Source organism: Branchiostoma floridae, chromosome 13 (assembly GCF_000003815.2).
Source record: "Branchiostoma floridae strain S238N-H82 chromosome 13, Bfl_VNyyK, whole genome shotgun sequence".
Taxonomy (NCBI): domain Eukaryota; kingdom Metazoa; phylum Chordata; class Leptocardii; order Amphioxiformes; family Branchiostomatidae; genus Branchiostoma; species Branchiostoma floridae.
This window is the reverse complement of record NC_049991.1, coordinates 11,782,538-11,807,330: the sequence shown is the minus strand read 5'-3', so window position 1 is coordinate 11,807,330 and position 24,793 is coordinate 11,782,538. Positions and strand designations below refer to the sequence as shown.

Below are 24,793 nucleotides of genomic sequence, written 5' to 3'. Positions count from 1 at the left end.
GATCATTTGCCAAATTAGCATTGCTTGAGAAATTGCAGTAAACCGACCGGTATTATGCCAATGGATGTTAACTAGTTTTTTTTTTTTAAATATTGAACCCCCCTAAGCTGGTTAATTAATCAGATCAGTAAAACCTGACCTATTTTGTGCTGCTGCAGCAGATTTACCTCCACAATTGATGTGCTTTGCTGAAGAAATGCCCTAAACCCATAAAGATACTGGACCCACATAGAGGCATGTTCTATGTGCATCCCAGATATATATATATATATGGGCTAAGCAGGAGAAAAAGGCATTCACAGTACTTTTATACAGCTCACATTGCTACCTGCTCCCATATGATGACACATGTGTATCTCTAATGTTCACTGTTTGATCGCAGGCATGTTCCAGCCATGCTGCTTGATGTACTGGTTCAGTGAGCCCAGTGAGACGGCGGGGAGGTACTCTCCGATTCTCCGCCGCTTCCACCATTTCCCCTCCTTTGCTGCGGCACTGCCGATCTTCGTGTAGGTATACTTGTAGTGTTCAGCTCGGATAAAACTGGAAAGTGGGGTGAGACTGGTCAAAAGGGTAATCCTGACTATACATACACATACATGTATACTTGTATACACATATACAGCAACAATCTAAATACATCCAAAATTAATTTCATTAGGTTGGTAGATCAATATTTTCCTTTGGCATTATTGGACTGGAACTTTTTCAGAATTTTCAAAACCTTCTTCTCTTGTCAATGACATAAAAGTGATGTCCAAAACTTGTTTACATAACTCATAAAACATGAATCCACAACAAGATGTATATGGAATTTTAACTGCTAACTTCTGTGGTAAGCAACACAGTATTACACAAACAGATAAGCCTGCATAATTACATACTTCTTGTGGGATAAAACCTGAACAAAACATAGTTGAATCAACACCAACCTTGGAGGCTGCTTCCCATGGAATGGGTTGTGTGCTATCAATGACTCTGCACCAGGGTCGTTAACCAGGAGCTTGGCTGCCAGGTGAACCAGCCAGTTGTTATAGTTGTAATTCTGTATGGAAAAATGGTAAAAAAAAAAATCCGGTCAACTTTGTGCAAAGACATGACTTCCTTGATGGTTAACTGTTATAAACTTACCCTAAACCCTTTGGTGATCATACTATAAAGCAGTGGGTACACCCCCAAAATTTACCTGCTGTATCTTCTAAAGCAAAATGGCATCTATGACATATGAATATTACTTATAACATATCAAATTTACTGTGAAAGCAGATAGCAGTGGGATGGATTGAAACAGGGACCAACTGCGGCAGGGACAGATTGTGGCAGGGATGTATTGCGACAGGATTGCGGTTGGAACAGATTGCACAGGAATGGACTGCGGCGGGAACTGATAATGGCGAGAATGAACGAGCAATGACAGACTGCCGACTCAGACTGGAAACAGGTACTGGTATCTAAAGGACAGTTTGTCAGGACCAGAAAATCTGTTAAATTGTTTCTGATATGACACAGTTGTGCCTAGTTTTATGCTTAAGCTTCTATCACCATCTGAGCAATTTTTGCACCCCTTGCCTGGACAGAATATGCCTTGATCAGCTGCAACTAATACCAGTAGTCTTCCCAACTTAGATCTTATCCAAACAAATTGCTTTACTCCTCTTGTGCTTCTTTCAAAACCTTCAACAGTTGTCCGACTGAAAAAGTGTCCAACCTGAAAAGCGGCAAACCACATGAGCCAGTCCAGCCTGTAGTGGTAGGGTGAGATCAGGCACGGTCTTCGCGTCACGTTTCCTGGCTTGCACTTAAACTCATACTCTTCCCATACTGCACTGGGGTCTGTTGGGTTCATTGCATAGGTCCCTTGAAATATCACCTCGGTCCTCTCCTTAGTGACACTGGAAATGTAAGCAAAGACACATAACATGGAACATAGTTTTTAACATATAGTCTTAGGGAGTTTAAGAAATGAGGTTTTAAAAGATATTGGGACAAAGCAATCAAAAAGAGCTGCAACTTCAAGTCATCTATATGATTCTGTCTATTCTTAGAAGCCACCACCTACCTTCCGAAGGCACCATATGTGTTGACCAATCGGAGGGGGTCAAATGAAGTGTTCATGGCTTGTCGTCGGGACAGCAGGTTTTGTACCACGGGAAGGCTCAGGTAAATGATGAGGCCTGCCAGGGATACGTGCACCACACGGCGGACCAGCTGTCCTGGGAATAGAAGTGAAGGTCAAATCCGACATATTGAAAGAAATGGTGTAGAACTTGTAATCCCAAATTGTTAACTTCAATATACTTTAAACTGATACCATCCCTGAATGAGCTCTGGGTGGTCATGTTGACTGGCAAATTGTTAATATTTACCAATGATCAGTGGCTTAGTCAATCATCAACAATAACCTTTTAACCCTTGACTAGCATGGCAATGTGTTATCAGGCATGTACAGGTGTTGTTGTCTTGTAGTAGGAGTGGAATTCATCACTGTTTCTGCTGGATGTTTGGTCAACGTTCTGTCCATTGCATACAACCTATGGTATGTTTCAATCGTAAATTAAAAAAAGCAAACAGTTAATACACAAGAAACACGTAAACACTGTCCTCTCACCCCATGAAGGAGGAGGTGCCCTCCCACTCCTCTCCTCCTGTTGGATCTGTGCCACCTGCCACTTGGTGCCCCCTCTCCAGCTGGGGAACAGGCAGGCCAGGTGGGCATCATCAAAACTACAGATACTGGGCAGGATGGTCAGCCAGTTCAGGAAACTCAGGTTCCCACTGATGATCAGGATAACCTGGGAATAAAGAATAACAGAGGTCAATAACACAGATAATAAAAAACAATAAAAAAACATATACTTACACAAGGTAACACTTACTCAAGAAACTGGTCAGATATTGGAAATGGTCAGATGTTTCAAGTAGCATGCAGTACCTTTTGCCAGTGATCGATGAAAGAGAGTGGAAGCCACAATGTAACATCTATTATCATAATACCGGTACGTTTACGACGATTTCTCTAGCCATACTGATTTGACAAATTGTCAACGCATCATTTTCTCCAGTTACATGTTGCTGTTATAGGTTACCCTTGCCACTTCTTCTGTGTAACTTTTCTGCCACTCTTGTCCTGCTAAAAGCGTAATATTGTAATTGTAACACGCTGCGGAATTACACGGCGAACGGGCACTTGGTTGGGAGGGGGTACAAAATACCGGTAGGAAGAAACACGGCACAATTAGCTGCCGCTATGTACATTTATACATCCTCTGATGTTCCTTCCTTTTCTGTCAGTAAATGCATAAAACATAAACCTGCATGAGCATACAATATGTCATGAGAAAACGGACGTATACTGTCAAGAATTTTCATTTAACTTCTGTCCGTCACAACCGCTATGACCTAACACTTCACTGCTAGCGTAGATATAAAAATGGCGGGAAAATGGCTGCGTACGTTCAATTTTGCCCATTCAGTCGTAGATCCGGGCTATTATGCAACGGTTCTTCACACTTTTACATGAGTTGTAGGTCACCAACAGAAATTCAAGATTGTTGTTGAATCATGTTCGTCTTGTGCCGTGAGCATGTGTAATTGTGATCTATATAAATTTGGCAATGAATGTGACAGTGTGTTCGTCCCACGACGAGCTGCCTACCCCGAAATTTAAAAAAAAGTATACTGAAAACTTTGTCTTCGAATGCATTGTTATTGATGCTTTGTAAATGGTGTATTGGACACCTAGATGTCTGAAGTGTGCACAGCTCAGAAATAACTATTGTTGCATGTGTAGATCTCTTTAAGTTCCAGTATTTTTAATCTACCGGTATAAGTCTTACTACCGGTATTATGCCAATGCATGTTACCTGAAATGTCTAACCATTTTCAAAATCTGTCCAGTTGCTTGAGTAAGTCTTATGTTGTGCTTTCTTATCTTATTTCTTGGATATCCAACCTTAATTGATGTAACATGCAACCAGCTAGATAATAAACAAAAAAATAAAGCTGCCACAGTATGGCCAAGGAATGTCAGCAGGGTAAAGGACACTTTTTTGTCATTGCTTCAAATCATCAAACAACAAATGCACAAAACAGAAAACTGTGGTCAGAGTCTATGTACCTGGAACAGAATCTGGAGAAACCCACAGGTGAAACGGAAGGGACGAGTTAGGAAGATGAACCAAGGTGCCACCAACTCCACAAAGTGGTTGGACAGAGTCTCAAACTTGTGCATGTTCTCTGGTGTCTGGTGCAGGTAGTAGCTGATTGGGTTGGGCACTGGCTGGGTCTGGCGAGGCACGACACAGCACAAGAGGTAATGTTATCAATTTATTGTTTGGCTAATACAAACTGTGCAGATGTTCTGAATTTACAATGTTTAGTATAGAAAGGCTTCCCAATATGAGTAGAATACTGCCAATTGTTCTTTATCAGTAACTCAATCATCTTATTGTTCTTTGGGTCCTTTGATACAAAAACATGTTCCTTACTCTGTGTGTGTATTTTGGCATCAGGTATTGTAATAATTAATGACTACTGAAACTGACCTGGTAGTGGTAGTTCATACAGGTCAGGTCTCTCCAGCACTGGTCACCACGGATCTTTATCAAGCCCTGGATGTAAGGAAAATAATTCGACTAAGACGAGGCTTATACTTCTTGAAATGACAATGTCAACAGTTTAGCTGAAAATGTTTCAGTTAATTGAACATAACAAAATTCCTTTACATATGGTGGCATACTTATTATCATCATCATCACCCTCCCTCTGTTGGATTGGATGATCAATGAAATTCACTCGTCAGTATGGCTTGTCTCTCATTCTGTCTTTCAGGTCCAAGGTAATCAATGTACTACATTTGTAGTATGTAAGTGGCATCCTAATGACTATAGTATTGTATCTGTAGTTATGATGTTACTCACAGCACCAAGCATGATGCGGAAGATGAGCCATCGGTACCCCCAGATGATGACCCAGGGCGAGGGGGTTGACCGGGGCAGGGGGTGGAGCGTCAGGAGGGGGCAGAAGAAGATGGCCAGGAAACCTGTCTCAAGGAGCTGGGACTCCCAGCCTGGAAAATATGGAAAAATATGTAAAAGATGGTCCTATTAAAGTAATCTCAAAATGTCCAATACAAATGAAGTGTAAAAAGAACTTATCATTGCTTGATTGGCATTAGCCTTGATAGTTCTAGAAATGCTAAATGGATACTGTACTATGATCTTAAACATACTAACAATAACAATAGTTTCGTTTACCACCCTACTTAAAATTATCACCTTGCCAAACTAACCTGAAGATATCAGAATGTCACTTACCAAAGGAATACCTGAAATGATGCAAAAGAGAAAAGAATAAGAAATTGTTAGTTACCTGAGCTTTACACAGAGCCTGTGTCTGAAAAGACAAGAGGAAGAGCAGGAAGATGTGGTGCAGGTAGCACTGCAGGAGCTAAAGTAATACTGTACTTTATGTTCTACATACATAAATTATGGCACAGTAAAGACCTTTGGGAAGATCATGAATGCAGAGATTCAGTTGACTCTGTCGAAAGTACATACTCATCTCACATCTGAATCAAGCTTGCCATTTTAATTGGGAGATATTACAGTGAAAATCATGGACTCAAGAAGAAAAAGAATTCTTAAGAAAAAGGAGAAGAAGAAGCTAATGTCGATTGTTAACTTCAACTGTGGATTTTCTACATGACTAATCCAATAATCATATGTTATTGCAGAATCTCCCAGAGTATTAGTCTTTTCTTTCCAAGTATAGTCACAAATCTGATGAGTACATATCTTGTACCTACCATCTCTGTCCAATGTTGACGATGGAGTGATAGAGAACCCACAGTGCTGCCATGATCACCATGTTGGCACATCCTGTAACCATGACGATAAAGGACAGAGCCACTCCTATGTAGGCCAACCTAAACAGATGAGCATCACGCTGTTAGAAATTAAAACCAAGTAATCATAGTAATTCAACTAATAATTTGTACCTATTGCCACAAGAAAAAAAGATCATGTCAGAGAATGAATTGTTAAATTTTCCTAATAACTCCCACACACTAAGCTAATGTGTATCTTTTTATCTTTGGTCACAGTTAAGTCAGTTTAGTGTTATTGCCATAATACCAACTTTGAATGATGACCAGGATGTCTATCAGCCTATAGAATAATACTCACTATAATAGTTGATACTAGCTATAGATCCTGCATTTTTATCCCAGTCCAACCAACGCATTAGACAAAGTACGTGCCTACAGATATGTACTGACTCTACATCCACAGAACCTAAATTCCTTTAACTTAGCACCCTGTCCAGAGTAATGGGGTTGGAAAACTTTTCCAACTCTACCACACTAGACAGGGTGCCAGGCTGAAGACATGCACTATCTATACCCAACCACAGATCCAGGTCTAACCACAGATGCAGGCCCGTTTCCAGTACCATCATAGTAGACTATGTAACAGGCTTCCCTATTGCTCACCTGTCTAACCACAGATCCAGGTCCGTCTCCCAGTCCACCCACCAGAGAAGACTGGGCACCAGGCTCCAGGCGCTCTGTGTGGGGTCTGCTGTGACATGGTGCTGGACCCTCTGCAGGTACAGGTTAGCAGGCAGGAGGCCATCTGTCCCCAGCAGCTGCTTGTTCTGATGCAGGGCCACCAGGAAGGCAACGACTACAGTCAGGAGAGACACATTGTCATCCACTAATGCTGTCTGCATTCTTGATTCAAGTACATAATTTTGAAAAAAAAAAAAAAAAAAGATGGTGTATAAAAGCAGACACAGGGATCTTGATTAAATTGATTAATATTGCATAATGATATCGTGGGTACACGCAACCTGGAAACATAATTTGTAGTCCCGCCCCCTCAGCCAACTACTGGACACGTCTCAAAACAACAACAAAGTATATTCTCCACAAATTATGAAGAGTCATAAACTGTCCCTTTAGCTGCACCAAGGCTGTACAAAGTCACCTACAAATGACTATCTATTCCCTTGCTCATTCTTTCCAGTGAACCCGTTGAAAAGTAGCTTCAATGCTTAGACGAAACAAATTATGTAACGTTAAAACTCACAGTAAATGAGCCCCAGAGACCTGAGGAACACGATCCGAGTCAGCCAGTATGTACCCGTCTCCAGGTGCACAGAGGTGGATTTCTTGGTTTTCGATGATTCTGACATATTCTTTGTGTTCTCCTCTGTGTACCTGGTTTCATCAGTAGTTTCTTGCAGTGTTTTCCTGTGTCTGAGGCCTTCGTAAACGTTTGAATCAGGACAGGCGGTGCCGTCCGACGTGGACGCCGCCATGTTGATGATGATAAAATGATGCTAAAGATGATGACGAAATTTGTGATTGACACTGACAGAAAATATTAGGTGAGAAGCATAAGCTTCTTTATTCAAGTTCATCGGTTCAAGTAAGGAAATTGCAAAGACATTGTAAAGAGCATAGTACACGCCCCAGATAATTATTATATAAACGTTATGAAATTAAAAAAAAAGTAGTGTTACACATTGCGGTCACTTTTTCAAAAGTAGCATTTTTTCCAGCAAATGCTTTGTCCCGCGAGACGAGAGAATTAAATTATGCATCTCTGCACTCTCGAAAGATGCCAAAAATAAACCTTCGAACATCTGCTTGACGTGTGAGTCTGTGTGAAACTGCCGTCTATCGGATCAATCGGTACCTGCAGCTTCGAAGGATTTAGGATCTTGTATTGTCACCATTTGTAACATCATTGTCAAAATTGAAAAATAGAGTCGAGTCACTACGGAGTTATGGTTTTGGCAATGGCAAATGACACTTCATAGAAACATTGATAAAAGCTGGTGCACATGACATATGTTGCCTTTGCTCAAGCGTTAGTTTCTGTGTTCCCTGTTTCCGCCGACGTCCGTTCTCAACGCACACGAAAGGCCCGAGCTTCGTGCAGAAAAACGGATCCTGAGGTATCCCTGATCATCCAATCACATTCGAGATAATTGAACCAATAGGCGCTCAGAAGTTGCTCCCTTCTAGCCAATCGTCGATGATATAATTCAACCAATCAGTAGTCACGTATGCCTGCAAGCTGACCAATCAAATGGCAGAATGTTGGCTTCCAACGAGGAGTTGTAATTTAGTCACATGACGAAACGTCACGGGTGGTATAAAAACTGTCAGGACATTGTCACATTATTCCTGTCTGGCCGGAGAATTTGACTTCAATCTCTGTGTTATCTTTCAGTTTTTCAGGTGAGATGCACGTTTTGCTTTATTTATATTTCTGAATGTTATATTTAAGTGTTCCGTACACTCTCAGGGTTATTTTGAGACGTCTTTGACTTGTTATGGGGACGAAATATGCTTACAGGAGGCTGGGAAACATCAAGGTTTAGCTTGTATCACCATTCACCCGCCATACAAAAACGGTTGAACGTAAACGGAGCGAACCAAGCTTTTCCCCATTCCAGGCCCTCATTTGTGTATTCGGTTTTATCTAGAGTAGACTGTAAAATTGAAATAACAAGAGAAATGTTGAATTGGTAGTAAGTTTTCATTGCAGCGTAATATGAGCACGTGTGTAGTAGTATGAAGCCCAAAACCGACGTAACGAAGGAAATGGCTTTTGTCTTCAAGATATAAACCTGGTTTTCCTGGCGGGTTCGTTTGTTACGTCTTCGCAGTGCCCATTTATGTCTGATTTTCGTCGACCTGACTATTCGTAGTGCCCTGTTTGTGTATACAAATTATTGTGAAACATGGTTCCAAGACAACTAACAGCAGTTTGAATCAGAAGTATCACTGATATTTTGTACTTTCTGGAAACGTGGTGGGTATAATTGCGAAATTCCGGTTGTTTAGTGTTGCCGAATTTGCATATGGCATTGATTACACTTGTCGCGACAAGCTGAAAGGCTCGCTAGTTTGACCTCAGGCGGAAAGGTTTCCACGCTCATTGTTTTTGTATCTCAGTGCCGTCGTTCATGCTGTTGAACTTGTATACACTTGTCTAGTGGATAATGTTTAAATAGAAGACGTTCGTTTTGGCGCGTAGCGTCTTGGCGCGTCCTGGTTAATTAAACCTCTTGTTATGTAAATCATTTGGGGAAATGTTCGGGTGTCGGGCGCCATTCCATTCAGCTGTGTCCCTTTCTTTCGCGAATGTAAAGTTGTCTGCTTCACACCTTTTTGTGAGCTTATGTTGTCTTGGGCGTGTTATATAAAGGCTTACAAAATTTTGTGCATTTGTATTCTAGGTTCGTCGCTAACCGGTTCACCAAAGCTCGGAAATGGCACGTACGAAGCAGACCGCCCGTAAGTCCACTGGAGGAAAGGCTCCAAGGAAGCAGCTGGCCACCAAGGCCGCTCGTAAGAGTGCACCGTCCACAGGAGGCGTGAAGAAGCCCCATCGTTACAGGCCCGGTACCGTCGCCCTTCGTGAGATCCGTCGTTACCAGAAGTCCACGGAACTGCTGATCCGCAAGCTGCCCTTCCAGCGTCTGGTTCGTGAAATCGCCCAGGACTTCAAGACAGATCTTCGGTTTCAGAGTGCAGCCATCGGCGCGTTACAGGTATGTCTGTCTATTGCGTTGTATAAGCCGCAATCATGCCGTTGTGCACGTTTCTTTGGCTTGGAAGTTAGTTATTAGTGAAATGTTTGCTTGTTTTTGTGAGCAGACATACAAAGGTCACTCTGTGGGTCATGACCCAGCATGGCATAGCATGAAAAGTAAACATGTCTGGGCATGTAGCTCGTCTAACTCACAGTTTCTTTGTAAAAACAAAGTTGGAAATGCCAATTGGCTGATTGCTTTCTGATTTGTTATCCTTGACCAACATGTTCAAATGTTAACCGATATCTTTTCTCTATCCCTGTAGGAGGCCAGTGAAGCATACTTGGTAGGTCTGTTTGAGGACACCAACCTGTGCGCCATCCACGCCAAACGTGTGACCATCATGCCCAAGGACATCCAGCTGGCACGACGTATCCGTGGCGAGCGGGCATAGAAACATCCCATCCCCATCATCTGTAGATATCAGTGTTAGTGTGTCATGTAGATCATCGAGCAGAGACAGGAACTCTTTACAAACTGTAGTTTTAGACCCAGATCCACAATTTTTATACCATGGTGATCATGAAGCATTTTGAACTTTGAATCGTGATTGAGGTGCAAACTTTTTTATTATGTGTATGTATTTAGAGGACTGCTTTGAAATGAGCCCATCCTGACACCTGCCAAATGCTTCTGTCTCAGAATGAGCTGATTCCGAATGATATAAGTGTTATGTATGTGTATTTACTACCTAAGAAATCATGGGTCTATCGGATGTTACTATTAAGTTCATCCATGGTTTCTTTGGTATACAAAAAGATAACATGTATTCTGATGTCTTGTCAAACTGTATATTGTACTTAGTATGCACTATTAGATCTCTGTAAACTGTAAAACTGACTGTTCAAAAAAGACTTGAAGTCAAGGGATACAAGATAGATTTCTACAATTTCCTGTGTGACACTGGCAGCTTTGAGACTACAACAAAATCAGGTTTTACTACATTGATCAGCCTCCCACTAAGTGCTGAGGTACTGGTACCTTCTTGTCACTTCTGTGTTGTCTGTCGCATCTATGTAGATGTCTGTAATAAACATTCACCTTCCACACTATATCTGGCCGTTGAGTGTTCACTGTTTTAAGCATAGGTCTGTTGATAAATCTTCATGCCTTTTGAAGATTGCTATTCTTTTCTTGTTGGATAATTTAAACTGTCACAGCTATCTGGAAATTCCCCTAGAAACAGTACAGAGAAACAAAACACCTGCTGAAAATGTAAATGCCAATTCTACTCCAGCACATAGTTATGCGTAGAAAACGTGAATTTGACCCGGATTCTGTTCCTACAAAAGGGATTTGTTTGGCAATTAAGTACACGAGTGTAGCTATTGAGGTAAAGTAGTTGGTTGAACAAAATAGAGCTCATGTGTTTTGCCAGTGTTAGCATTTAATCTAAATACCAGTATGATACCTGCCCTTTATAGGTAAGAAATTTTAATAAGGCAGGTAAGACACCGATGAGCTTATAGTTAGGGCCGCTGAGTCTTCAAACAATGTTTATCAACTTTAAGTTACATACATCCAACATCCCTTCATTACTTCTCAGGCTGGTACCAAATGTCCACCTGGCTCTTTGTCTTGCCTTATCACTTTCCAACAACTGTCACAACACTGCCTTTACTGGCTTACTTCAATTATCAGCTGTTATTATGACAGTCCTTACAAATCAACTGAAAGGAATTTCATGATTTGCCCATGAGTAATATTCATTGTCATTTGTAACATGAACATAGCTACAGATCAGGCATGCAAAAGGCAAATGATCCTTTTTTTGAACCCTCACAAAAGCGAAGTTGACACCTTTTTTTTAAAGGATAGTGTAAAGCAAAAACCAGCTTTCATCTATTTGCACTGCCTAGTATATCAATGTCAACACTAGTGAAGTTGAGCTGTATATGTAGACAACAATTGACAAAAAAAAAAAGGTTATTACTAAAGCTCCCCCTTGTATGTAATAGGAGTACTGCTTCAGATCGCTCCACTCACGAACAAATTACCCGAGAGTGAGAAAGGGACACATCTATTTAATTTCTTGGTTCTCAATACAAAAATGATGACAACAGCCTGAGGACCAGGTTTACGCACTTGTACATGGACTATTATAAAGTTTAATACAGTCTGAGCAAGGACGTTATCCGAGTCACATACTGTAAATGTTTTTAAGTTCGTGGTATATAATTTCACAGTAGCAGGGAAAAGGACTTTTCACGATGGTTCGTGGTAAAATCATGCACTGTCTCTTACTGCAATGGAAACATGTTCGCGGTGGTGTTAAGTTCACAGTGAAGCCGCCACTGCGGAACATTAAACCACTGCGAAAGTTTCTACATTTACAGTATTCAATGTTTCTCCCCTGCCCTCTACTAGATCTATTCACTTTTTTCATTCAGCACATTAATTAATGTTGCCTATTAATTATTTACACCTCTATATTTTATGAGTCAAATATAACTTAAAGCAAAAATTCACAAAACAACAACATTTTCAGCCTATAGGTACATCAGTAATTTAGATATACAAAATTCGCTATGTAGAAGGTGTAACATTAGTAGTTGTAGCAACATCTTGTCCTGAAACAGCAACACTGTCAGTACCCTCATTTTCATCTGTTGGCGGTAATAACCCTGGCATCCTGGCATACAAGTTTTTGTCCAGTTCCTCATCCAACCACGACTCCTTGCGGAATACACAGAAGTACAGCAGGATAGCTGTGAAGGTAAGGGAAAAAGGGATGATTTTTCTGATTGGACGGTTTTTGTTCAGGTTCATAGTTTGCGCCACCTTCCACTGAGCACCCTTACTGGTGGTGAACTTCAGGGGTCCTGTATCCTCCTCCCCTGGGGGGTCCTCTGTTTTCCTGGCATGTCTTGCTGCAGCAGTGGAGAGGGTCTGGTACTGTGGTAGCAGCTTCGTGCGCAGGAGCCTGAAAAAAGAAAGAATGTTCATTATTTCAGATGAAGAATTGATTTTCAAATTGTAATCTATACTCCTTAAATGTTAACTTCTTGGAATCATTTCAAACTTACTAGATGTCCATGAATTGGTATAAATTGGAGACCTGAATTTACCTGATAGCAATATAGAAAAAATATTGGGCCATGATCTTTTGACACTTAGATAACAGCATCAATATTGTTAATGGTTAAATTGTGAGAAAATCAATAAAATAATCCTGTCAATAATCGTAATTAACATAATGATCCTGACAATAGTGTCAAAAGTGAGATTCTGTCATATCAAAGTAACACTTTATGAGCGTGACTGCTTTAGAAATAGCCAATGGTGATGATATATACCTACATGTAACGTTATAACTTAAGTTACATCACCGCATGGCAAGGACAGAATCCCCGGAAGGACATCGCATGGGAGGGTATGAACAAAATACTGTTTCAAATACTAGTAACTTACCTCCGAAGTAATGTATTAATACCACTGTTCTCTGTGATGATATATAGTTGTGAAGTCAGTAACCTTCCAGCCATAGCTGCCTACTAAGGAGTGATATAATATTAAATTTAACGTTTCTGCAAAGCTACGGAAAATGTCGTCAGTTTATCTTATGCAACAGCCCAATTTGCGTTTGTCGTAAATATCCTCGATGAGATGCACATTTCCCCGAAAAGAAGTTTCGTTTATACAAATTCTTCATATAAGTCGAGGTTTAGAAATGTGCTTGAACTAAAAAGTCTAAAATTTTCCTGAATAATCTGAAAAATACTAAATTTTAAAGGGCCGTAAAATTTATGTTTACCGCAAAACGTGTCAGGCGCTTGCGCAGTGCAGTAAGAGAAAATGGCGGCCAAGTTGAAACTTTTTTTTCGCGCCAGTATTTTGACATTCCCGTCATATATCGTTTGATTAAGCGATTTTGACCGGGTATCGGTACCTTTGGCTTTTAAAACACGCGTACATCTGTTGGGGATTTGTGCAGTTATTCGGAGGAGGGGGATAGGTTCCAGGGTTGTTATGTTTAGCAGTGTGTTGGTGATCAAGAGAATCAATGTGATCAAATTATTTCTGAGAACAACAACAAAATCCTTCCACAGAACTATGGCCGGACGGACACAGAAAGTTCTGAATGTCGCCGAGAAAAACGACGCAGCGAAGGCGATAGCAGACGTACTGTCTAATGGCAGGTAAGGCTCTTGTTTTAAGTTTGCTATTTATCCCCTGAATCCCTGCATTTAACGACTTTATATATGTATAACATAGCGTTAATATTAAATAATAAATAAAACTCTTTTAAACTTCTGGCATTGTGGGTTAACTTTTAAAGAAGTAGCGATTAGCATGATCAACTAGTTAGCAATGCGGAATTGCTGTTATTGACAGGATCGTCCTGCGAGTATGCCAATATTACTGTATTTGAACTGTATTGATCTTGTTATTAGTCAATTTTTATTCATGGTGGGAATGTCTTTTTTTAATCACTGTTACAGGTACCGCAGACGAGAAGGCTTCTCCAAGTTCAACAAGATCTACGAGTTTGAGTTCAACATTCTGAACAAGCAGAGCTCCATGTCCATGACCTCCGTGTCAGGTCACCTCCTAGAACTGGACTTCAAGGGCAGCTACCAAAAATGGCACAGCTGTCAGCCTGTGGCCTTGTTTGATGCAGGTGTGGAGAAACACTGCCCTGATCAGTTTAAGGACATCAAGCGGACGCTGGAACGAGAGGCTAGGCAGTGTCAGGTGCTGGTGATATGGACGGACTGTGATCGGGAGGGAGAGAACATCGGGACTGAGGTGATCGATGTTTGTAAGGCAGTCAAACCGAACATCAGAATCTACCGTGCTCGCTTTTCTGACTTCACACCTCAGTCAATAATATCCGCCTGTTGCAACCTTGTACAACCAGACTATCGGTCATCGGATGCTGTGAACGTGCGATCGGAGCTGGACCTTAGAATCGGTGCCGCCTTCACACGATTCCAGACGCTCAGGCTGCAGAAGATCTTTCCCAATGTCCTCAGTGATCAGGTCATTAGCTATGGCAGCTGTCAGTTCCCCACGCTAGGTTTTGTTGTGGAGCGGTACAAGGCAATACAGAACTTCATCCCAGAAATGTTCCACAAATTGAAGGTCTCCCACGAGACAGAGGACGGCAGGGTGGACTTCAACTGGAAGCGTAACCGTCTGTTCAACCATACGGCATGTCTTGTTCTGTACCAGATTGTGATGGAAAACCCGATTGCCCGAGTGATCAGTGTTAACAGTCGTCCGAAGAGCAAGTGGAGACCACAGCCTTTAGAGACTGTGGAACTTGAGAAGTTGGCATCTCGGAAGCTGAGAATCAACGCCAAGGAAACCATGAAGATAGCAGAGAAGTTGTACAACCAGGGGTTGGTTTTCTTTCTCTTATCAAGATTTGCAATCCTGCATATGAATGTTTAGATGGGAGGCAACAGAAACATGGCTGCTAATTTTGACTGTTTGAACTTTTATTCAAATGCGAAAACCAAATAGGCTGTTCAGTTATCAAGCGTCTAGTCCAGGTTGGAACAATGGTTTTCAAATACATGTAACAGTGTTGATACATAGAAAATATTTTCCAACACTACTCACTGGCTATTCAACAGTTCATATGGCCCCCTTCAACACCTTGTATATGTTATTTATCATATGTAATATTACATGTAATGTGCACTAACCATACAAAAATAACTGGACATAAGTGTCTTTCCCACAGTTTCATCAGCTACCCCCGTACTGAGACCAACAAGTTCTCCAAGGACACAGACCTGCAGGGTCTGGTGCAGCTGCAGACAGTGGACCCAGACTGGGGAGGGTTTGCTGCAGGGGTGCTGCAGAGGGGACCCAACCCACGCAATGGAAACAAGACTGATAATGCCCATCCTCCCATTCATCCGACAAAATATACTGATAATCTACAGGTATATCTCAATGATTGTTCATCAGTTGTGAAGATGTGGGTATCTGTTAATTACAAAAACAAAACTAATGTAAATCATAGTTTGTTTCTTGAAAAAATGGTCTGCAATATGAATGAATTTTCTGTTTGAAGAAGTTATCTTCCAGTTTAAGGACAATGATCATCCATTCCCTTTCAGGGTAACGAGAAGAGACTGTACGAGTTCATAGTTCGGCACTTTCTGGCCTGTCTGTCTCAAGATGCACAGGGACAAGAGACAACAGTAGAGATAGACATCAATGGAGAGAAGGTCGGTTCACAATGCACTTCCAGTATTTTATGTTGATAAATGGTAGACACCCAGGTAATTATATACAATACACAAATTGATCAAGTAACTGGATAGGTTTTATAAGATCTATCAAGTTGCTTAGATAACTTATGCATTGTATACTTATGATATTGTTCCTGAATGGAATATGGTCAATGGTATTAGTTCAACTTTATTCACTCATGGCGCACAGTTATTGGTTGATAGTAGGTTTGTGCATTCTATGTCCATTTAAGCCTCTGTCCTTGTTCTTTCATAGTTCACTGCACAAGGCCTGATGATCATTGCCAGAAACTACCTTGATGTTTATCCCTATGACAAGTGGAATGCAAAGGTGAATAGATTTTAAACATTTTCTAACATATTTTCACTATCTGTTAAGGCTCAGTGCACAGTGTTCCTTCAAATAGTCATATTCTGTAAGCACAGGGAATCTTTTTTACATTCAATTTGTCTTTTACTATCACAAGTACAAATGATGATTTATGTTTCTGTTGCACAGGTAATCCCAGTGTTTAACCAGGGAGAAACCTTCCAGCCTTCAGCAATTGAGGTGAGATGTACTCTTGATATGAGCAGCTTGGGTGAAGTTTTGTTCCAAAGTGTCAAGTTTCTGTAAAAATCTTGTTTTCTTTTCTCTCAGTATGAGCAGCTGGGTGGAGTTTTGATGTAAAGTAGTTGTAAAAATCTTATGTTTTATTCAAGATTGACATACATGTATTTCCATCCCACACCTCCACAGATGCTCCAGGGACAGACCAGCCCCCCTCCCTTGCTGACTGAGGCTGATCTGATTGCCTTGATGGATAAACATGGGATCGGTAAGCAACCCTGGCCTTATTCTCTCAACCACGGAGAGAGTCCACTTGCTGTACTAGTGGATAGTTTATACATTGTACTTAGAAAATCATCCTCTGTTAGTATTTCCTTTTCTGCTTTTCTTGCATTCTAACTTTTACACTGGTTTTGTTTCTGAGGTCTACTGTGAATTCATGACACATGAAATATGTCTCCCCTGTACTTCAGAATAATTACAATCACAAATTCAAAAACACAAATCTCCTTTCCCCCTCCTATCATGAAATGAAACCGCCTTCAAAGTGAATGAATTTATAGTACTAGTACACACCTGCATGCTGACAGTGCTCTTTGTCTTCTTGTATTTCAGGCACAGATGCCACCCATGCTGAACACATAGAGACGATCAAGTCCAGGATGTATGTGGGTGTCCAACAGGATGGCAGATTTGTGCCCGGGGAACTTGGCATGGGGCTCGTGGAAGGTACTAATGTCGCTAATTCCATTGTAGCAATGATGTATTGTTAAACATTGTTTTATACCTATTCAATTCTGCATATAGTACTGTTTTATGTGTATTGTCCAAGCAGCTTTACATGTGATTATGTATAGCTTCATTGTGTAATCTCAATGAGTCAGGTTATTTGATGTACTAGTAGTTTTAGCAGAATAAAATGGACTGCCGGAGTGTGTTGCTCAGTAAACTTATGTATTTCACCAGGCTATGATGCCATGGGTTATGAGATGTCTAAACCCCATCTGAGGGCAGAGCTAGAGGCTGACTTGAAGCTCATCTGTGAAGGAAGGAAAGACCCTAAAGGTGAGGCCAAGGAGAAAGTATATCTTAGACACAAATGCTGTTGTCTTGATATATTTTATTCCACTTCTGTGTCATAGCTGTATTCTGGTTAAAGCATTTGGTACAGGTTTAGCCTTGTTGGTTCTTCAGACATTTGTGTGACCCTCTCTCATAATTTCTTTATTTTTGTGTTTCCTTCCCAGTTGTGCTAGCAGAGCAGGTACAAAAGTACAAGCAGGTGTTCATTGAGGCTTGTGCACAGGTGAGGAAATACATTACATGCTAAATGTATCTTTAAAAAGTTATGTATTCTTAACGTTGATGTATTTTGAAGGCAGCAAACCGTAAATAAGAATATATTACATGTATTTATTTTTACCCCAAAATTACAGGCCCTGAAATTAGATGAGGCTCTTGGAACCTACTTTGGAGAAGCACAACCCTTTGCAGAACAAGGTAGGGCAATGTTTATGTTATTTCTTAAGTAAATGGCTTTGATGGAGAACATCTTATTTTTGCGATAACTTTTTAACTGACATTTAGATGCATTTAGTATACGTGCGTAAACCATTGTTGCTAAGCAGGAAGTATGAAATGGGAATTGCTTTCTTGTTGTGTAAAGAGAGTCTTTTGTACTGGCTTGAAACTTCAATTCTAAGTTTATTTCCTGTACTATACAGTTGGTGTGCAGGTTCAGTCTTATTTACATAGTTTTTGTTCTGCAGATATGAACCCAGTCCAGGTGTCCCCCCCTGTCCGCCCCTGTCCCCAGTGTGGAGAGAGCATGGTCATCAAGACACGCAAGGACGGCGGGTAGGGACTGCTGTGGAGCTTTTTATTGTTTACTCATTTTTGTTTGTTTACTCACATAACAAATTGCTCACCAGCCATTGATATGCCATAAACCAGTCCCCCTTCCTACATGTAAATGGTCACAACCAGGCTAATGGAGATCCTAATAAAACAAACAAACAAGCCAGGAGAGGTTGATGTATTTTTAGCAGTAAAGATACTGGCCTGGTAGTTTTAATTTGAGTCCTGCCATAAAGCAGTTACTCGAGCAACTGGATATGTGTTGTATCTATTACCTGGATGTCTAACCTTCATCGACAAATTTGATTCCTGGTGTGATTCTGCAGTTTACAAGCAAATTGGCAGGTGTCTTTGTTGTACAGACCCCGTCAGTATTGCAATAAGGTTGACTGTTCATAATAGATATGCAATGATAACAGCTAAGCTGTTTGGAGTAATACGGATATGATTGTCTCTAACACATTGTGACCTGCTCACAGGCTGATGTTGAGTTGCATGGGTTACCCCGACTGCCGAGCTGTTGCCTGGTTCCCTGCTAACGTTCTTGAGGCGACACGTGATGAAGCCATTTGCACAAGGGTACGTACACCAGGGCTTACTCAGGATAGCTTTACTCATACCTATCTACCAATCGTATACGAGGAAATCATGAAAGTGAGAGCTTCAAATTCACTTTTCACCAGAGATTTTCTAAAAAGTGTCGGTGCATAATAACAAGAACCACGTAACAATATGCATATGTAACAACAATGTATGCAGTATACTGTATTATAAAATATGATTGCATGTATGTAAATCCTTAGCCAAATGTAAAATTCTATCATCAAGCTTCACCCTAATTTTTCACACAGCTTTCTTTAACTTGTTTTAAGCAGGACGTACTTTTGTCTCCATGTTTCTTATAACCTGGTTATAAAGACATCAGACCAAAGTAATAACCTGCACCTTTCCTTCTGTGCAGTGTCAGCCTGGACCAGTTCACAAGATCAAGTTTAAGTTCAAGAGGGGGTCTGTTCCACCCATTATTCCTCTGGAGTAAGTACAGTATATCTCAAACAGTGAACATGTTGTAAACAAAGTAAACACTACTGGTAACTGGACAGACTATTCATGTCTATGCTAGTATTGTCTTGTCATTGAAGGTCCTTAGTATAAAAAGTAAGTTTAGCTTTTCTCCCAAACGATGTTTTCTCTTTGACCTCTTTTGTATGTCTGTCAGGTTACATGAGTTTCAATATAGCTGCTTCCACTTGGCACAACTGTCTGTAACATCAATTTGGAATTAGAATGTAAGTTCTTATAAAATTGTTACTTTGCACCCCTTCAGTTACTTAGGCTGTATTGGTGGTTGTGATGAGACTGTATGTGAGCTGTTCAACCTGAACTACCTCCGGCCTCAGCAACAGCAGCACCGTGGTGCTGGTAAGTTTTCTATCAAGTTTCGAAATGCAGGGAAATGGCCTATTTTGCATGCTTTTGAGCCTTTTTCATTGTAAAAAGTATAAAAATGCGTTTATGAAAAGTCCTTTGAAAATGCACTGTCGTCTAAAAGCTGTATTATAAGTCTTTTCAGGCCACTTTTCCTGGATCATTCTACTGTTTAAGGCTATTGATTTTGTTAGAAACTGTAACTGAAACTAGTGCTACCATGATGACCGAAACCAAAACCATAACAACTTGAAGAGCAACAGTGATTATGTACATGTTGCCTTGAATTGAGCCTTTTTGTTTTACCATCAAACAGGTGGTGGTGGTCGAGGCCGACCTGTCCAACCGAGCCGTGGAGATGCTGGAAGAGGGAGGGGCAACACCAGAGGGAATGGCCCATCACCTCCTAGAGGGGGTGGAAACAATGGTGGTCCATTTCCCCCAAGAGGAGGCGGTGGTATTGCCAGGGGGAATGCTCCTGGTGTTGCCAGAGGGGGAAGTAACGATAGAAGGAACAATAGAGGTGCTGGCAACACCAGAGACTTTCACACTGGTAACCAGAGCAATATGGGCTTTCTTGGTGTTGGAGACTCAGGACGCACTCCCCTTGGAGCTGTGCAAAGGTAAAATAATCTTGTTTACGTGATGACGTGTTTCTACTTCTTAATATAGAATTTCACCTTTGCCACACTGATAGAATGTTTTAAAAGGTCATCTGCCATATGCACACGGTAAATATTTATGTGACCTCTGTTGCGATCTTATGTCAAAGGAAATAAACTTCAAGACATTTTTTTTTCAGTTCTGGTGATGGCAATGCTGTGGTGTGTATCTGTGGGCAGAACGCCAGGCTACTGACAGTCCGGAAGGAGGGAAACAACTGTGGTACGTCTTTAACAGTCCCAAATACACGTCATCATGTCTGTTAATAAATGTCTTTGATGGTAATCTGTGAATACAGCTCTTTGATAATGTAAATTTGTTTTCCAGCAACTGTTGCTAAGAAACATACTTTTTGTAATGGCTACCTGGAAGTATAATGGCTCCAGACCTGATATTGAGTATATAACTTGGGCTTTAGCATGCCAAAATTCATGCTTATATCACTGACTGAGGACCAGGAAAAAATGTGTTTCCCATCTCCCTAGAAAACCTGCCCATTCTAGACTTTTTTTTGGTGGGCAGTGGAGTCACATAGCGTCCAGTTAGAATTTTTATTCAGCCTGCTTCCTATTGAAGTAAAAAATGCTGCTTGTCCTATTAAATGAAGGATAATGAAGGATTTTTCCCAAGGCCTGAGCACTAGTACTTCTATTTTTCACCCATTGCCTGGACCTTGCCTACGATCTTACCATTAGCGTAACCTCTTGTTAGTTTCCTACCTCATTTGCTGTTAAATATGCTGTTGCTCTGCCTACGAAGGTCGACAGTTCTACAAGTGCAGCCGTATGGACAACCCCTGTGACTTCTTCCTCTGGGCTGATGACAACGCACCATCCGCAGGGGATGCCTTCAGTGTGGGTTCCAACAACAGTTACAACAGCAACAATCACAACAACAGAAGTACCTACAATGCCAGAGGGGATGGTGGCAATGGCAACTTTAACAACCAGCCTGGATTTGGGGACAGACAGAGCCACTCATCGGGAGATGGATTTGGAGGAGATGGTTTTGATGGAGATGTTCCACAATGTAACTGTGGGCAGCCTAGTGTGACGTGAGTTAACTTATCACTATTGTGAGGAGTTTAGGGTTGACATATCTGAAAATTCAGGATTCACCTTATTCAGTTGTTGCAAAGGAAGACAATACTTTGCTAAACCTTTTATTCTCAACCACCACAGTCGGAAGTACAGACCTCACAACTAACAGAAAAATGGTTTGTAAAGTTGCTACAATTTGTGCCATTCATCCAACTACACGAGTTGGATTTCCTGGCAAAAGTACCAATTGTACATATATAATTTGAATTTAAGACCTGTTATTTATATTTTAATACACGGTAACCTTTAGCACGCTGAAGTAGCTGTTTGGCACCCTAAATTGTATTGATTATGGAGTTAGACAGCAGGAAGAAGGTTAAATCACATCAGATCTCTAGTTTTTTGTTTTTTTGGATTGAATATTATGAAGTGCTTATGTAAGTTTTTCCAAAATGTCTGAGGCCAGTAAAGACTTCACTGACTATTGTGGCTTCCTCCCATTACTAAACTTTGCGTTTCTCTCGCCGCAGGAGAACGGTGCAGAAGGAGGGCAACAACAAGGGCCGGCAGTTCCACACCTGTGTGAAGCCCAGGGGTGAGCAGTGTGGATTCTTCCAGTGGGCAGATGCACCTGATAACAGTGGGGCAGGAGACGGCTTCAGAGGTACAGTAGTTTAAGTTTATTCTTTATTATAGGCACATACTGGTCCATAGTAAGAAAAAACAGACTGTATAATGCAAAGAACATAAGTACATATAAATATCGCGCTCTATATCCACATGCATCTCCAGAAGTACATGTATGTGTTAAGGTAGAAAGTATCTGACTTAACAACAGACCAAACAATGGAATTTGAAGACTGGAAAAGCCTATGTACAAATGAGTAACACTGCTTACACCATCTGGCATCAAAAGTATTAGTTGAATTGTTTTCCTGTCTGAATTCTTGGTATTTGTCCTTCAGATAACCTAGGCAGAGCTTTTTAATCCACTCTCTTTAGGTACAAAATATAATATAAATAATGTTGTAATAGCTAAAAGTGGATCTGAATAAAGTCGAAAAAAGGCGAAAAAATCTAATCAGCAATGCCATTGATGAGTCTGTGTTAATGTACTGTATCAGCATTTGTGTATTTTGGCTACAGGATATTTAGAAATGATTCTTACATTGTGTTGATTTGCACATGTGTATCTTTATCATTTAAGGAGGTTTTCAGGGAGCAACGGGTCGAGGACGGGGCAGCCGGGGAGGTCGAGGGCGTGGCAGGGGTAACCGTAGCAACAGCAGTGATGGAGACTGGGATCAGGAAAACTCCAGGAAGAGGAAGCCTCCGAAGTGTGGTGCCTGTGGGGAAATAGGTGGGGATACATGTACTCTCCCTATTGCTTGTGCATTGAGTTTATTGAGATACCCTTTAGCTCAGAGTGAGCTAATCTTCCAGGGTTCATGCAATAAAAAACATACAATACATGTATATACAAATACATAAACAGATACAATAACATCCAAGTACAGATCAGACTTACATACGAATACATACCTAAAGTCTAAAACCACGAGCGATCGGCTGAAATGTTCAATTCACTGTTGTCATGTACTAAGAAATACTGCTGAAAATCTGAAACATTCACCCTCACACCACAAAATCATTTATTTTTAGACACATCTATTTGGCTACTACAATGATAATGGACACAATGTCTTCACATATTGGAAAATATGTACAATTTTAATATTATCAGGCAGTACCTCAACTTCTACTCAACAATGATAAAGGCAGCTGCTGCCTGTTGACCTTGCTAAATACTAACAAGGCTTTCTCCTTACAGGTCACACCAAACGTGGATGTCGCAACAAAGAGTTCTGATGTGGTCAGCTGCTGCATGGACAGGCCTGTGGGATTAACACTTGTCTGTTTGGAGACATGGCCTAGTCAGGCCCACTACAGTTAGCAGGAGTTTCTGTATTTGTCAGGGACTTGTGGAATTAGCATCATGATAGATAAACATGTATGAAAAACTACATGAAACAGCTCACTGAAATGTAATATAAATTATAGTAGGAATTTTTAAAAAGTAATTGCAGTATTTCCTATAATGAGAGATGATAAAGCATTAATAAGAAACTTGATGCAGCTGAAACATTTTGACATTTTTTATTTCTTTTCATTTCATGCAGTTACCCCTTTACGGTTTAATATGGATAGTCCTTACCTGGCCTATTGTGTAAGGTGCCATATTGCCCTCTATTCATATAATATCCCATTTCCTGAAAAAAAGTGTACAAAATGCTTCACCATTGGCCCTCTTGAATATTTAAACACACAGATTTAGATAACTGGAGATGAGTTATCTTGTCAATCATGCCTGCCAGACATGGCATTATGTCATACATCATCTCTTTCATAACAACACCTTTTGTCATTCTCTTCTATATGCTTCTACAGGCATTGTTAATGGCCACTTCCTGTCATTCATATTTCATTACATTTTGACAGGTAGACAATGGGAAAACTATATTAGAAACAGTGTTATCATGCTGTTGATTATACTTCATTTGCCTTAGGAGGAGGAAAAATGATGAGTTCCTAATTGTATTTATAGGAAAGCAGAGCTTTGACTTACAGACATTATAACCATTTTGCTTGTTCAAGTTCAGAAGTTATTCTTGTAGAAATGTTCAGCTTCCTAATGATGATGAATGCTACAGTCAGTGACATGTGAATGAGTAGAGTTAAATATATGTGTATGAAGGACATGCTGATCTCCCCACTTATACTTGACACCTGCTGCAATCTGTATGGAAAGACTTTATATAATGGCACTACAATTATTCTGGCTTGCCGCGAAACCTGAAGATAGTGGCTGGAGACAAGAGATCAAACGTCTATACTCTATGATTTTATATTGTTTATGGTTATTTAAAATGTTATTGAAATTACAAAGTAAGGTTACCCTACTTAAAGCGTTTGAGATATGTAACTGTTTCAGTTTTTGTTCTGTTTGACAATAATTGCAATATTCAAGACTACAGAATAAATGTGTAACATTTGCACGTGTTAAGACACTGAATACTTTCAAGGTACATAATATTTTCTCACTCATAAGGCACCGAATGTTCAGTTATACCATTCTATTAGTCAGTTAGTATATGACTATCATATCTTCACATAGACCATATGTCCTACATAAAGGCAGCAATCACCACCAGCTGGAACTTGTTGGTACCCAACAATGGTAAGATATAAAGTCAGCAGCTGCAATTGCCGGACTGACTGCTAGGGGATGCTTTTGATTTTTTCTATTTCTTTTAAATTAATCTTATACACACTTCAACTTCCAGTGCTGAAGTTTGGTATTCCTATCTTTTGCTACCAGTCTCATCATTTCCCTGTAAAATGAAAAGTTACAAAGGCTCATGCCAAATTGCTGCAGT

The 24,793-nt window shown here is 40.5% G+C and overlaps 4 protein-coding genes across 7 annotated transcripts; 2 read left to right on the top strand and 2 right to left on the bottom strand.

Moving 5' to 3' along the window:
• Positions 1–88: 88 nt before the first annotated feature.
• Positions 89–7,845, bottom strand: LOC118429048 (lipase maturation factor 1-like). Its single transcript, XM_035839391.1, has 12 exons — positions 7,089–7,845; positions 6,491–6,683; positions 5,807–5,926; positions 5,316–5,326; positions 4,920–5,068; positions 4,545–4,610; positions 4,118–4,285; positions 2,609–2,792; positions 2,060–2,213; positions 1,709–1,892; positions 933–1,045; positions 89–543 (listed from the first exon to the last, which is right to left on the bottom strand). Exons 1-12 carry the CDS (start codon positions 7,318–7,320, stop codon positions 366–368), a joined length of 1,752 nt encoding a protein of 583 aa, XP_035695284.1. The 5' UTR covers positions 7,321–7,845; the 3' UTR covers positions 89–365.
• A 217-nt stretch (positions 7,846–8,062) lies between these two features.
• On the top strand, positions 8,063–10,661 carry LOC118429003 (histone H3.3A). The gene is made up of 3 exons (XM_035839340.1): positions 8,063–8,248; positions 9,253–9,567; positions 9,875–10,661. Exons 2-3 carry the CDS (start codon positions 9,286–9,288, stop codon positions 10,001–10,003), a joined length of 411 nt encoding a protein of 136 aa, XP_035695233.1. The 5' UTR covers positions 8,063–8,248; positions 9,253–9,285; the 3' UTR covers positions 10,004–10,661.
• Positions 10,662–11,616: 955 nt separating this feature from the next.
• LOC118429000 (protein ccsmst1-like) lies at positions 11,617–13,212 on the bottom strand. The gene is made up of 2 exons (XM_035839335.1): positions 13,021–13,212; positions 11,617–12,532 (listed from the first exon to the last, which is right to left on the bottom strand). The coding sequence occupies exons 1-2, from the start codon at positions 13,092–13,094 to the stop codon at positions 12,136–12,138; spliced, it is 471 nt and encodes a 156-aa protein (XP_035695228.1). The 5' UTR covers positions 13,095–13,212; the 3' UTR covers positions 11,617–12,135.
• On the top strand, positions 12,927–24,429 carry LOC118428947 (DNA topoisomerase 3-alpha-like). Of its 4 annotated transcripts, none has more exons than XM_035839251.1 (22): positions 12,927–12,982; positions 13,659–13,748; positions 14,052–14,954; positions 15,302–15,506; positions 15,684–15,794; positions 16,075–16,149; positions 16,318–16,368; positions 16,558–16,636; positions 16,984–17,097; positions 17,335–17,433; positions 17,616–17,674; positions 17,805–17,868; positions 18,138–18,225; positions 18,705–18,804; positions 19,187–19,260; positions 19,553–19,647; positions 19,970–20,276; positions 20,456–20,538; positions 21,076–21,370; positions 21,887–22,020; positions 22,564–22,716; positions 23,188–24,429. In XM_035839251.1, exons 1-22 carry the CDS (start codon positions 12,942–12,944, stop codon positions 23,223–23,225), a joined length of 3,258 nt encoding a protein of 1,085 aa, XP_035695144.1. In that variant the 5' UTR covers positions 12,927–12,941; the 3' UTR covers positions 23,226–24,429. The 4 variants fall into 4 exon arrangements, with proteins under 4 accessions (XP_035695144.1, XP_035695147.1, XP_035695143.1 ...); XM_035839254.1 differs by lacking the exon at positions 12,927–12,982 and adding an exon at positions 13,374–13,488; XM_035839250.1 differs by lacking the exon at positions 12,927–12,982 and having other exon boundaries at positions 13,509–13,748.
• The last annotated feature ends 364 nt before the right edge of the window (positions 24,430–24,793 follow it).